At 41.1% G+C, this 15,641-nt stretch overlaps 1 protein-coding gene across 4 annotated transcripts in view; it reads right to left on the reverse strand.

Moving 5' to 3' along the window:
* Positions 1–11,693: 11,693 nt before the first annotated feature.
* LOC119649400 (excitatory amino acid transporter) overlaps positions 11,694–15,641 on the reverse strand; it is a 94,302-nt gene continuing 90,354 nt past the window's right edge. For all 4 annotated transcript variants that reach the window (XM_038051547.1, XM_038051539.1, XM_038051554.1 and 1 more), the window contains one exon: positions 11,694–12,632. In XM_038051547.1, coding sequence (XP_037907475.1) covers positions 12,495–12,632 — 138 coding nt within the window. In that variant the 3' untranslated portion in view covers positions 11,694–12,494. The remainder of the gene's footprint in view (positions 12,633–15,641) is intronic.

Consider the following 15,641-nt stretch of genomic DNA (forward strand, 5'->3'; position numbering starts at 1 on the left):
GGTTCATATTAAAGTAACGGATCAACTAGCTTTTACTCAGTAGTTTATATATTTCGTTTGGCTTTACTCTTTTCAGTCGTCTCATTATGTCGGCGATATCAGTCAATTTCGGACTTCGTAAATCTCATGTGATCGGTGGCAATGTTTAGTCGCTTGGTTTTTGATGAATTCACTAATCAACTGTACTTTCAAATCCCTATGCAGATCTTCATTTCGAATGAACCATTGAGCGTTTGTTATGCTTCTAAGCGCTTTATTTTGGAACGTTTGTATGACCTGCAGGTTTTCTTCTTTGACACAGCTCCAGAGCTGGGTGCAGTGCGTCCATACAGGCCCTAGGACCTGCTTATAAATTAGCAACTTTTTGTGCTCAGCTAGGAATTCTTCCCCAATAGCCAGTAGAGCTGTCTGTATTTGGCATTTATCTCGTCCTTCTTTAACAGGATGTGCCTTTTGCAGTTGAGCTTAACATTGGGTAGTTATGACACTGAAATATCAAAAAATTCTTCAGGCAGCAATTTATGCAACGGACGTTAATGCTACATCTTATCAAACGCCTCGGCGACATCGAGAAAAATGGTAACAACTGTTTTTGCAGATTGCCAATCCGAATTTGTGAGGTTCCGATACACAATGATTTGCCTCAGCCTCTTGAGAAGAAGTCCTTCAAATAACTTAGTTGTAGTAGGAAGTAGTGATATTAGTCGGTACGAATCGAATCTACTTGGCCCCTTCCCTGGTTTGAGGACCGTTATAACTTCGGCCACTATCCGTTGTCGAGAGATGCATTAATTATATCTAATAATTTGACTAGACAATTCTTTTAGTATCCTCCTTGAAAAAGTTCATAGCCTTGTTAGGTAAAACATTTTGTAATGCTAAGAGTGGATATAACGATCAGGTCGATCATCCTGAGTGGCCGACACCTAGAGGGCAGAGCTATCCCAGAAACCTAAAAAAATTGGCTAAGTTGACCGTGAAGGTCCACCCGCAAAGATTGAAGCTCCATCAAAGTGCTCGGTCGACACGTTCTTGCACGCCTCTGTGCTAGCCAGGCTCGGGAATGTGGGGGTGTCTATTCCAATGCGTGGGTTCGCACCGGATTCTAAAATAGACATTAATAAGGATTTCGCGACGGCCTGGCTAGCACAGAGGCGTGCAAGAACGTGCGCGCGGTCGAGCCGTTTTTTTTTCTTTTCTATTTTCCAATTTTAGTTCGCGTTCTGTTTATCCTTCGATAGGCCGTCGCGAAATCCTTATTAACGTCTATTTTAGAATCCGGTGCGGACCCACGCATCGGAATAGACACGTTGTTTTGTAGTAGTGAAGCGTGAGGGATCAAAGCGCTCAAAGGACCCCCCCGCCCCCACATTCCCGAGCCTGGCTAGCACAGAGGCATGCAAGAACGTGTCGACCGGGTACTTTGATGGAGCTTCAATCTTTGCGGGCTGACCTTCACGGTCAACTTAGCCAATTTGTTTAGATTTCTGGGATAGCTCTGCCCTCTAGGTCGTTATCGGCCACTCAGAATGATCAACTTGATCCTTCTATATCCATTCTTTTACATTACAATTTGTTTTAATTTCTGCCTTCAACTTCTTTAGTTTTACATGGCGAATTAGGTAACGGTCCCCTTTTCTGACTGGGATTAGGCATGTAGCCGGTTGTGTATCTAAAGGCTGGAAAATATTTTCTAGATGTTTCGGGAACCCATTTTCCTGTTTAATAGGTAGGAATTGTTTTCTGGGTCTTTTTAGAGCAGTCTTCCATAGAGAGTTGCCTGTGTCCTTTTGTGATGGCAGATTTGAGATATATCTTGAGGAGAACTTGTTTTTATATTTGTTTATTAAGACCTTTAGCTTTTTTGTTATAAAGTTTAGGGTTTTTTCCTTTCCGTTGTGTGGTTTCTTTGCCATAGTTGGCGAACTCTACGTTTCTCTGCAATTAGTTCGCTAACCTCTGTAAGACAGTCAATATATTTTTTATTCCGTCAATGATGAGTAGGAGTGATTATCCAAGCAGCCTGTTGTATCTTCATTGTAGCAGATAGATCCCCTTATCGCTGGAGTGGAAATTGCACTTTGGTTAGTTGGTTTTGCGTGGTTCAGTTCGTCGTTTTTCGGGAGCAGCCAACTTTGACGGCAGCGGTCCTTTACGTCTTAGCTTCTGTAATTCTTTCGCTACTTCACTGCCTCTGTAATTGGCTGGCCTTTATAATTGGACATTTTGAGAATTGATGGTGACCAGCACATTTCGATTAGAATACCTTCGAGTGTGATTAAAACCTTGGCATCTTTTGCACTGGGGTATTAGGTTGCTGATTTTTCTCAGTGCTTCTATTTTGACCTTCATCTTAAGGATAGCTCTTAAGTTGTGCATTCTGCTTGGGTCTTCACTATTGTCTAACGTAAATTTGAACAGCGCAAGTCCTCGCTTATTGAATCTTGACTCTCCCTTTTCATTGAATTTTTTTCAATATATTCACAGCGACTAGAATCGTAAAACCCTTTTCCTTGGGTTTTCTATAATGTTATCCTTTTGGTACGTTGAGTGCAGTTCCCTAGCCATAACCTTCAGAGGCTTGTGGTTTCATACGTGTATCATTGGATTTTTTCCATATTCGGCTTTTTTGAGAGGGCTCTGTAGTCATCTACGTTTACAGCATGTACTTTCCAAAAATTGTTGTTAAAGCAATTTTTGAGTATTCCTTTATCATGGCTGCCGATAAAAGGCTTTTAACTTTCCGGTACTTATCGATTCCGCTAATATCAATCGGCAGAGAAAGTGTCACTTTCAATTTCGTTAGAGTTTGTATTGACCTTAAATGAATAGGAGGATCAGACGATCATCCTAAGTGGCCGAAAACGACCTAGAGGGCACAGCTATCCCAGAAATCTAAAAAGTTGGCGAAATTGACCGTGAAGGTCCGCCCGCAAAAATTGAAGCTCCATCGGTCGACACGTTCTTGCACGCGCCTGTGCTAGCGAGACTCGGGAATGTGGGGGGATTATTTGAGCGCTTTGATCCCTCACGCGTTATAATTACAAAATTAATGTGTCTTTCCCGATGCGTGGGTCCGCACCGGATTCAGACAATAAACTTAGGAATTCGCGACGGCCTAACGAATAAAAACCAGAACGCGAGCTAAAATTGAAAAACAAAAAAAAACGGCTCCGGACCCGAGTGCCGCGATCACGACGGTAGATTCACGACGGATAACAATTCCGATCATCGCTTCTTCTGTCTCAGATCGTGATTGAGGCGCAGCCGCTGAGGTTTCCACCCTTCCTTGATATCCTCAGGCCATTTTTTTAGAGGAGGAAGAGAGAGGGAGGAAATCCTCAAATCAATCAAAAATGATTTGAAATAATTCGTTGTATATTATTCATGCAAGCAAAACCCAAACATAAAAAAATAGGAGAAAAAAAATTGAAAAGGATAATAATATGTACTAATTACTAAAAGAAATCAATATAGATAAGGGGGAAAAAAATAAAAAAATAAAAAAATAAAAGAAAATGAAATTAATTTTAAAGAAAAATTCAAACTTACATCTGAATCACTCCGAGCTTGGCGTGTCATGTGTAGATGACGCAGTTGGTTTAGTGTTAATGTCTAAAAAAAATGTTTTAAACATTATTTAATTTAAAAATTTACTATTTGCTGCTTAGTTTTCCTTTGGATTTAGAACTTCTGTGGCAATTGATATACACGAGTTCACAAAATTTGTAATAACTGCGAATGAAGTCTGAGCAATTGTCGACAATGGCAGAAGTCAAAACTATGAGTAGCTCCGAAATCATAAAATATGAAAACAATAACGAATGGCTTCCATTAACTTTGTGTTTTTGTTCGAAAAGCAAAATTAGCACCAACCGCTCAACTAATCGAAGGTTTGGGGTTTCAATTAACACCGACTTCTGGACAAGAGTGCCAACCTAAAAAACGCCACAAATCGCAAGCTCTAGGAACCAGTTTTTGATGGAATCACCCACTTTGTTTCTCGGAAGGCATCCAGGAAACAAGGATATTCACGAGATGTTATGACGCTGAGCAATTTCCTTTTTTTCACCTCTGAAAACCGCGTTCGCCTTCGTAGAATTCAAGAAAACCCGCAACAGCCGTAAGTCGACCCCACATTCTTTCTGAACCACGAGTAACTGGGTTTTTTTGAAGGTGGCTGTGCCCGGAATATTTATTTCTGGAATGATGGCACCTATTAACTGGCCACAGGAGCTGTGTGATGACTTTCGTGCGTGTTGCGGAAAATTCCAGGAATCATGTTAAGCCCGCAAAAGTGATGACCAAATTCTGTTCCTAAACTTTTTACTTCACGGTCGGTGCAATGCTAAATGGTGATACAAATGGGACTCTCATCCATGATAATGCGCAACCTAAGAATGAAAGTGAAATCGTGGCTGTCACCAACTCATTCAAGGTGAATAAAGTCGCTACAATTACTAAATCCTCCATCAAACTCTTCCCTGTAGCCTTTAAAATTTTTGGACAACTACTTCTCCAAATTATTCTACAATCCTGGCAATCAAAGGTCTTGTTTAATGAGCAGAGGAGAAGGTAATGGAGTGCGATAATGTAGGGATATTGCACCAACGAAGTTCCAGGACTGAATCATCAATGATACATTGCAGAAAAGTGTAAGTGTAGCAACGCAAAAAGAACATTAGCACGGAACAGTCTCAACTTGATATAGATGTTGACATAATTGCATTTGAGGTTTTTGGATGAAACGAGAAAGTCAGATCTAAAGCTGTCAAAGAAGTCATCCCGTGTAACGAAAATTTTTTCTCGCTTGTATAATAAAGATACAAATGTGATTTTTTCACCATATATATTCCCAGTTGTCACAATCTCGACAGATGTCAGATTTTACCTGATATTAGTACTAAATGCCAAGCAGTTAGGCGGGGGACTGGGGATAGCCGATGCTAGGTTAATGGGAGAATCTGTCGAGAACTCCCCGCAACATCGAGCACGTACACCGATTGATCTATTTCTACATGGTTTGAACCAGACTGTGTGAGAGTCCCAGGACATAAGGGAAGCCGTGAGGGATTTAGCTACAACACCTGTAGCTGACAATGTTATGGGAACTACAACCACCCGCTTGAGACGTAAAATTTTTTTGATTTCCCGACCCAGTGGCTCATAGTTCACCTTCTGCTCCACGTATTTCCGTTCAATATTGTTATTATGGTGGATAGCAGTAAAATAATATACGCGAAGCGACCTGTCTTGCTAACTAACAGCACGTCAGGCTGACGCGGTATGTATCGATCAATTACAGGGTGCGTTCGGTATTTGGGGACATGTATATATGTCGCTATAATTTCCCGAAACCATTATTTTTCTTTTTGCTCTTTTTCAGATAAGACATGGAGGACTACAACTTAACTCAAGAAATGAAGACACATGCGGTTATCGTCGCTATATGTGCAAATCAGACCGACTTAGAAACCTCTAATTTTCTTAAGTGCGCTCGTTCATTCGTTCATAAGGTTCGCTGTGAATTGGATGGAAGCATCAGGCGGCGATACAGAATCTGTTGCAAAACGCAAAAAACACGTGCGACGTTTTGACACTGTCCGATCTGCAGAATTTATTCAAAAAGTGCAAATGATCATTGACGAGGACCCTTCAAAATCAATGAGGGCCCTTGCGAGGGAGCTTAATGTTTCTGACCGTCTTATCCGTCAACTTGTCCAAGAAGGTCTCCGATATAAATCCTACATTTTGCGCAGACGTCAGTTTATGTCGAAGCAAACACGGGAACAGCGAGTTATCCGATCAAAACGCCTTCTAAACAAAAGTAAACACCCTGAAGCGCCTGAGATGTTATGTTTTTTTTTTTCTGATGGAAAAAATGTTGACCAAGACCAAAAGGCCAACCGCAGAAATGACAGATGGCTCTGTTATGATCCTACAGAGGTTGCTGTTGTCATGCACACGAAGTTTCCAGCTATTGTTATGGTTTTTGGGTGTTGTAAGCAACAAAGGATATATCATGCCACCTCAGTTATTCACTCAAGAACTTTGAGTGAATTCTGCTGCATACATCGAGACAGTAGTGAAACGCTGGATTGGTAGTGTTCGCGGTGACAGCCCATACATCTTTCAACAAGACTCTGCTTCTTCACACAAAGCGATGGCGACACATGATTGGATGGCTGAAAATTTCCATGACCACATAACACCGAACTTATGGCCGCCTAGCTCCCCAGACCTTAATCCTCTGGATTATTACGTATGGAGCGTAGTTGAGCGTGAACCAACAAACATCCTCATAACACTATTTCTTCTCAGAAGGCTGCAATTAATACCGTTATGGTCAATATGAACAAGGAGCATTTGATTCGGACCCGGATCGAAGAGGTTATTGCAGCTAATGGAAATTTTATGGAATGAGTTTATCGACATTATAGTAAGTTAATGTTGTGTAAAAAAATTCGTCAAGTTTCATTCATTCATGTTCAAGGTAAAAGCTAATTAGTTTTATTTTCAAGTTATCCTCAAATACCGTATGTATCCTGTAGAACTTGCCGGTCCCAATACATGCGGTAAACAGAACTATAATGTATTGCCTGCGACTCATATCGGTAATGCGGACATGTCCCCGTGATCAGCCCATCCATGTATGTAAGATTTTGATAAATCACCTTACATACAACATTGTACCGGTTCGTTGATTGCATTGCATTACAGTGTAGCCAGAAATTAGGTAGTCCAACGTTCCTAACGCCAAACCACACATTCTGCGCTGGTCGTTTTCCACCCGCTCTCTCACTATAAGCTCTTTGTAAGCTCAGGTGGCGACCTGAGTAGCACACATGAATCCCTCCGTCCCCAGCACACAGCTGACAAGTGCAAATCGACAAATGGCTGCCAAAGACAATTCACGTGTTTACCGTGCATTGCCTTTGACTTCCATTCATCGATCCACTTTTGGTCCGACTTCACCCCACTCAGAGGATTGAAAGGTCGATCCTTCAAGTTAAGTGGAGTCAGCCCACAATCTACCTTACAAAGGGCTGCATGGCTGCTCTTTGCTGTAAAAATAAGCGCGTAGCGAGTCTTCTGATTCCACGAGCCAATTTCATCTGCTGCATGGTAGAGTTTGGATGTTGCATTTGAAATTTGGACATAGTAATCCGTATCCGTCGCTGGACGTTTTCCAGATCGAATGCATATGCCAGTCAGGGGTTGCGAATAAGTTCAGTGCGTTTTTTAAGGTTTCGTTTTTAAAACAAAACCTTATTAAAATCGGTTCAATGTCTGTCTGTCTGTCCGTCTGTCTATCTGTCTGTCTGTCACAGGCACTTTTCTCAGAAGCGGCTATACCGATTGACACGAAATTTGGTGAGAAGGTGGGACCTGTGGACCCCCAGACATGTAGTGAGTGATATCCTCCTACGTTGAGAGCATGTAAAAGGGGGGTGTGACATTTTTTTTTCACAAAATATAGGCATGTGGGGTATCAAATGAGGTCTCGATTAGTACTTTTCGAAGCCGGTCTTAGTTTTGAGATTTGTTAAAAAGGCGGGAAGTGGGAGGGGTGCAAAGTGATGATTTCTTTAACGGAGCCATTCTCAGAAACTACCCAACAGAAAAATCTGAAAAAATTCATGAAGCTGCCTCTATACGGTGCCCAGACCTCAAAATACTCTCCATATCGATATCTGTTCAAATTAAGTTAATAATAGTATATTGCCATATTTTTGGGAAAATTGAGTAAAACCCCCCTTAAGTTTATCTCAAAGTTATAAAGTTGGTAGTAGTATAAAATATAATATGAAGCATATTATCTCCAAGTTTGATCAAAATCATACTATTAGTAACAAAGTTACAGTAACTCAAAGTTGCATTTACAGTGTAAATTTACAAGCTGAAGTATTAATTCTGACTAAATGCATATTCTTAACGGACTACATACAAATGGGATAGTTCTACACTCAAATATACCCATAGAGGAAGCAAACAAAACCTTTCATACCTGATGCGCCCAGCTTCCGGTCTCCCGACTTGTTTTATTCTTCTCCTAGAGATGCTAAAGATCACCAACTCGAGCATGGGTTCCTTGCAGAATTCCTGGGTGTTTGTAAAAGTCTGTCTCGGTCATAGTTAGGATATAGGGGCCACCAATGCTATGTGTGGCATGCGGCTCGTGATGGCCTTTGCGGATGGTTTGGATTCGACAGTTGTCTAATTCAACTTCCATCCGAATATCACGGCTAAGCATGTCTACTATTCGCAGTAGACTTCTGAGGTGGTGGTCAGTATGCATTTTTTGTCATCTAAGTACATCCAGCATGTCAGTTTGCACTTAGCAAGTAGCGCGTATTTGATTGGATAACCATAACCTGTAGCATCATTAAGTAGCCATGAAAGGAGGTTCACTCCCATTCAAAACCAAAGGGGACTCAATGTATCTCCCTGGAAGATGTCCTTCCGTATAAGAATGGGAAGGTATCAGCACTCTGAGGTAAATGCGCTGATAAGGTGGTACGCCACCATTTTATGATTGTCACCAAAAAATTTATTAGTTTCGAATCAATACGATATAAATGCAGCACATCGATTAGCCAGCCTTAGCATAATCAATACAAGAACTAAAGCCTCTAGTTACTTACAACCCCTTGACCTGACCCGGCAGCTCTTCTGCTTCTCGGACAGAATGTTATTGGTTTCGAGGTGCGCATTGACCTTTCCACTAATAATGCACGATATGAATTGTAGAGAGTTGGTAAGCCAATAATCCGCCTTGTGTCTGCGAGGTCCTGCACTATGGCAAAGTGCATAGCGGGCACCTTCGACGATAATCCACTCAGCATGCTAGGCGACTAACTTCCGAAGTCCACTCCAATATTTTTTTCGCTTCCATTACCGAAAACTGCACTGTCTGGACGCTCTGTTGGAATGCGTGGAGTAAACTGAAAAGGCTGTGCTAGTTCCTTGCGTGCGAGCTATGTATATGTCATCAGATAACAACGTAACTAAAATACTTAGTCAGATAAATTCCAACCTAAGTAATAAAAATAATATCTAGAAAATCCAAACCAACAAAATTCATTTGGAAACTAAAAATTGGACACCTGTCTAAAGTCTAGACACAATGTCAGCAGATGTCAGATTTCATCAAATTCCAAAAATGCAAGTGTACACCGGTAAGTTGCATCAGCATAATTAGAGTATATAAACCACGTAAACGTAACACTCGCCCCATTCAAGTTGTACTCTCATTAGCTGAAACTCTGTCCAAGCTTTTTTTGAATAAAGTATAATTAGTTCGAGAATTGTCTAGTTCTTTTTTTGTTCAGTGCACCCGCTCGCTACATAACTTGCGTTGCATTCAAGACACGTGTGGAGTGACTTCCGCCATACCGTCACAACCGCCTAAATACGGCAGTAAGTTTCTGCTTTAGTGTATCCAGAATTTCAACCACGGGTGTCACTGGGGATGACATAGTACCGGTAAAGGATGGACAATTCCGTAGCCTACATAACGACGAAATCTATGAGCGATACCATGACCGTCTGGTTGTGGATAAAATTCGGCTCAATAGGTTACGGTGGGCGGGCCACTTAATCCGTATGGATATGGCAATATCTATGGTACGAAAAGAAGACGAGGAAAACCCTGCCTGAGATGGAGCGATGGCATAGATCAGGACGCCAGACAGCTTGCAGGGATATCGAATTGGTGAACCTCGGCGCAAAACCGGGATGTTTGGAGTTCCTTATTAAGGCTGACCGGATACCGGTTGTTACGCCGTTGATGATGATGATGATGAAACCATTTGCATTTTTTTTACTCGTCTGCTGGCATTGCCAGAGCTGATTTGAGCCAGTATAGCAATATTTAAGTTATTTCTCTAACTTTTCTTTAAAACTCTCAATTTAACCTGTATGTTACTTCTTCACAAACGAACTGTTCTGAAATCCAAGGAAGACATCACTGATACATTTATCCAGCAGCGGTTTAAAATAATTAAATCGAAAAAGGATGAAACGCCTTTCAATACTGAGCCCGTGGTGCGCTCGCCGATGGCTGGGACAGAACCGTACAAACGTAGATATTTTTCTAGAAGCGAATAAGCCAATATCCAATTCGGATGAAAATACACACTTTAAACGTCTTTGCTTTTATTAATACTGGTTACAGTTTTTAATTATATTTCTACACAATTATTTCGGAGATAAAGTGAAGTGTGTCCCGTTGGATCGGTTTGAAAAGAACTACGTGCACGTCGCACGACGGTTGGAGCAAGAGAGGCTGACGGCAGAAGAACGATTTCTCTCCATGTTGTTCTTTCTGCCCCCAACCAACGGCACATTCTCACCGCTAGCTCTACACTCCCGTGGCGAGTTATAAAAGTGGAGAGTTCCGCGCCATCTATTTGTTCGCATTCGCAACATTCGAAATAAATTTCGAATGCTGCGAATCCTGCCGTGCCACAATATCTTGCCTTAGTAAGTCACGCTAAAGTTCCAGACAAATTTTCCACGGTTGATATCTTTGGTCATTTATATCGATAACACGAAAGCACATCTTCTGACCATGTAATCTGACTGCCGTAACTGCACCGCAATACACAAGTGATTGTCGCTGTAGTGACGATATATCAGCACACTGTCGAGATCCAATCTTATCATTAATTTGAAATATAATTCTCGAAGTTGCTGGAGATGCATAGAGTCTGGGACCCATTTCCGAGAATTCTATACATTCTTTTTGGTATTCGGATGGTGAAGGAGAGTACTGAAATGGTTGCCTATAGTGCGGGGTGGTGGTATTGATGCGGCCGCGTCTGTCCTCATCGACTCTTGGTAACCAGTTTCCGAATAAGTTCTTTGATGATGATCGGTATTATGTCGCTGCAAGTAATGAAGCGGTACTGGTCTGCTATCCGCTGCAACGTGGATGTCGAACCGTCCCACGATTAGCCGTTTCGACGTCGTGTTGTCCACTATGGGAGCCGTCCGTACTGGACTTCAAATTCCATTGCATTTTATACCTAATGGCCGTCCTGGGACAGTGTCCGGCACTTGTGCAAAGTAGGTCGATACATCTGGCAGAACACTTAATACCAGATGCAAAGCTGAAACTTCTGGAAGTGGGGAACATACTAAGGTTCCTAACGGTTTCAGGCCTGCTTGAGATACTATGATCAACAGGTACACTATAACCAGTAAAAGGGGCACAATAGTTCTTTAAGGACGCTGTGCGACTTTCCCTTAACAGAATAATAATAATAATACCTAATGGCCAGGTATGGTGATAGCTTCCTCAGTGAGTAACCTTCAAGACTGTAAAGTTCGTGCACTTTCCCCGCCTACGTCTTGAGACGCTATCGTGGCGAACAGCCAGACTGAAGTTATCTATCCATCCTTCTTTCACAACCGGGCTTAAGGCTGGCTACGGCCGAGTTCTATTATTTAATTAATTTATTATTTTATTGATTCCTAGGGCGGGGGGGATGCTTTTCCGTTTGGAGTAAATAGTCTTGAAAACTAGTAATCCTTAGAAGTCTGAGCCACAAGTGAGTTTCAGAGTTTCAGAGTTTCACAATTGAGGAAAGAAAACTTCAGTTGAAAGTTCCCATCCTTTTCCAAGATTCCTTCATTTACTTGCAGTGGAATCGCTGTATCCTTCAACGGTGATTAAAAAGGAAACAGTGTTCAGTGATTTAAAAAACAGAATTTCATGTTTATTAAAACGCTTCACGTCTTCAAGTCTTAACTGTTACATAGATAATGTTACTAATTGCTTGTAATATCCTCCCATAAAATGTTAATCACTTTCTCTATACGTACATAATATGATATGCTAGTCACATTGCATATTACATAAAATTTAACACAGTGAATTGTTTTGCCGCTGACAACAGGGTCTGGCGGAGTCTAGTTGTCGGATGCAGTCTACGTAGTTTTGCTTTTCTCAGAATTTCAAGTTTGATGACTAGTTTCAGATTGAAATCAACTTTCTGGTAATAATACTGCGGGTAAAGGTGGTACAATATTGCATTAAACAATCTTCCTGTATTCGAGTGGTAGTAAAAACACCTACATATGATACAACCTAAGGCCAAACAATAGCAGGATATAAAATAAGGCCAATTGATTCAGTAGTAGTGAATGTGCAAATGCAACCACTATGAGTACCTACTTATCCTAATTTGAACTAACTTGTTTTACGCTAATGCTCGTTACACCTAGTGAATATATGCATACCGGAACCATAAACACAAGTTCACATCCATTTTCTCTTAAAAGTTAGGCTAAAATAACATCCAACTTCCGAACGCTGCCATTCGGATTGACAAACTTAAGACACGTTACAAGTTAAACCAAAGTTCAATCTGTAAAAAAGGATTGTGTAATAAAAGCATGTAATAGTAAAATAGACGTTCTCCTATAAAAATATCTCATTCCTTCCATCACATATATGAATTTTTATCACCACCGTTTCGTCCCTCAATCTACTTCTTGTCGGAGCCGTGCTGCAGGCATGACACCGTGTGGTTCATGTCGACTATGACGGAGTCAGACAGGGAGCTCTTGCCATCCAAGTCGGTGTGGCCGTCCATGAGAAGGTGCCCGTTGTGGGTTGGTAGGTCCTAAAAAGGGAAACATTAAATCATTACAAGTTCTTTGATTACTTTGGCATTCAAAATTAGCAACAATGGATATCAAATGTCTATTTATTTTCAGGAACATTAATTGAAAATGGGGACAATACAACATATATTTCTAAAAGTCTATATTTAGGCGAGAATTACAGGTTGGTGTCTTTGATATTCGGTATTCAGCACTTTGCTGAATGTGGATTGTATACTATCTACAATATACAAACAATTTTTGATGGCAAAATTACAAAATAATACGCCATTTTCCTTGTACATTACCGTTTGTACTCTGATCAATAGAAGAATTGTTACATTATGAGTTTAATCGTTTTTAAGCACGCCGTCCACGGTAGGCTTTTCCATATGATGCTGAATCCATTTTTGAATTTTTTTCTTTGGAGGCCAATGGTCTCCTGCGGTATGCCTTCTGGTAAATTTGACAGCTTTCTCTTTGGTAAGAAATGAGGGACGAGCATAAATAGGACGACGCTAGATTTCTTTCCTTATTCGATTTTTAGCACTGAAGAAGGCGACAAGTAAGTCCCAAAATATACATATTTGCGTAAAATGCTCAAGTTAAAAAGGAGAAACTCGAATTTAAATAAATTTTTTTGTATTACTTTACTCACAAGCTCTTTATACGATTTTTTTTAAAGACTCACCAAACGTATATCAGAGTCGAATAAATTGATTAGGTTACGGAGAAACCGTTGTAAAGTGAGCTTGGTTTAACAAAATTTCCCCAGATAAATTTTTATTTGATTTTCCAACGTTTCGCCAAGTTGCCTCGGCATCATCAGAGACTCTAGCCGAACATACAGTTAAATCTGTTATTGGTAGATGGAGTCAATTAGGTTTGGAATTGGAGAGGTTGGGTCATACGTTTCGTTGTGTCCTCTTTCGTACAATATCGTCTGGAGTGCCAGAATACTTATTGTTGATTTCTTTTCTTACTGGTTAGAAAAATGTGGAGGACCTCCATTGTCATCTTTTTTTTTTGAAGTGACTTGACTTGGTTATAAAAGTGGTACATGGTTTTGATTTGCACAATGATGAACCAGTACCATTTTATGGGCGTTTTTAAGATTTTGTGTGAAACAAAGCCTTATGAAAATCGGTTTACTAGCTCGCTGTTTGTCCGTCTGTCTGCCTGTCACACGCATTTTTCTCGGAAACGGTTGTAGCGATTGACACCAAATTCGGTGGAAACATGCGAACTGCGAACGCTCATGTATACAGTTAGATACACCCTTGTACATCGAATTTGAGAGGGGAAGAGGGGGGTCCCCATACATGCAAAAGGGGGGTATACATTTTTTTCACCAAATATAGTAATGTGGGGTATCAAATGAAAGGTTTCAGTTAGTACTTTCCAACGTCAGTCTTAGTTTTGACATTTGTTGGAAAGGTGGGGAGTGCCAGGGGCCCAAAGTGATCATTTCTTTCACGGACCCATTTTCGAACCTACTCAACCGAAAAATTTGAAAAAATCAGGAGGTTGTCACTATATGGTGCCTAGGCTCCGAAATGCCCTTCATACCGATATCTGCTCAAATAAAGTTAATAAGAGTGTATTACTATAATTTTTAGCAATTGATTGGAAAACCTGCGGCAACGTAGTATAGAGCATGACCTTGCCAATTTTCGTGGAAATTGCACTATTATTAAAGAAATTATAAAAGGTTAAAATTATCGTTTCTGTGAAAATTCAAGATTTTGTATGTCACTATTACGCAAAAGTTGATATTCTCACATAATATATGCATATATGGGGTGGGGAAAAAGAAATGTCGTATTTGTGATCGAAATTTGACGCTTTATTTAACATGCTTAGAATTATGCGATTTAAGTCAAATATGGGCCGTTTCATTCGCAAACTTGTTGCCATTTAGAAGACAACTTCATTATCTCCCCTTTATAAACCCCGCCCCCCCCTCCTTATATGCAAAAAAACTCAGACAGCCAGTTTTCACAGGCCTCTTCTGAGGCCAACTTAGTAGTTTTGCATGGACCGGAAGGGATGGTAATCACTTGGTGCCAGGTCCGGACTATACGGTGGGTGCGATAGGACATTTCATCCGAACTCCCGTAGTTTCTGGCGGGTCATCAAAGATGCGTGAGGCCGAGCCTGGTCCTGGTGGAACACAACACCATTCCTATTGACCAATTCTGGCCGCTTCTGGTTAATCGCCTGCTTCAAACGGTCGAGTTGCTCACAGCAGAGGGCTGAATTGAGGAAGCTGCTCAACTATGCAGCTCATAGTGGATGATTCCCTTCTAAATCCCACCAAACACACAGCAAAACCTTCCTGGCCGTTAATCCGGGCTTGGCGATGGTTTGGGCCGGCTCGCCGCGCTTCAACCACGATCTTTTTCGGTTGAGGTTGTCGTACATGATCCGCTTTTCATCACCAGTCACCATCCGCTTCAAAAATGGGGCGAATTCGTTCCGTTTCAGCAGTGCATGGCAGACGTTGATTCGGTCCAACAGATCTTTTTGCGTCAACTCGTGTGGCACCCAAACCTCCAGTTTTTTTTTTAAATCCAGACATCTGTAAATGATTCCAAATGGTTTTATGGTCTATACCCCGTTCCTGTTCAATCGAGCGAATGCTAACATGCCGGTCTACTTGGATGATTTTGACGATTTTATCGGTTTCTACGACGATTGGCCTACCAGTACGGGATGTGTCTTCGACATCTACTACACCAGAACGAAATCGATCGAACCAACGCTGTGCTTTGTGAATCGTTATTATCGTAGTATCGGGCGCATAAACTTCACAAATTTTTTCGGGCGCCTTCGTTTTTACCTCTAAGGTAGTAAAAACGTAAAATATGACGAATTTCTTGCTTGGTGGACTCCATCTTTGACGCGCTATAACTTGAGACTGAAACGTACGATAACAACACTGTCAAAGAGACACTTGTAGCACAGATTGTCGTCTTCAAATCGCCGTATAGTATGACCCGATGCGATAAGTACAACACAAGATATGA

This window comes from Hermetia illucens, chromosome 1 (genome assembly GCF_905115235.1).
Source record: "Hermetia illucens chromosome 1, iHerIll2.2.curated.20191125, whole genome shotgun sequence".
Lineage (NCBI taxonomy): Eukaryota > Metazoa > Arthropoda > Insecta > Diptera > Stratiomyidae > Hermetia > Hermetia illucens.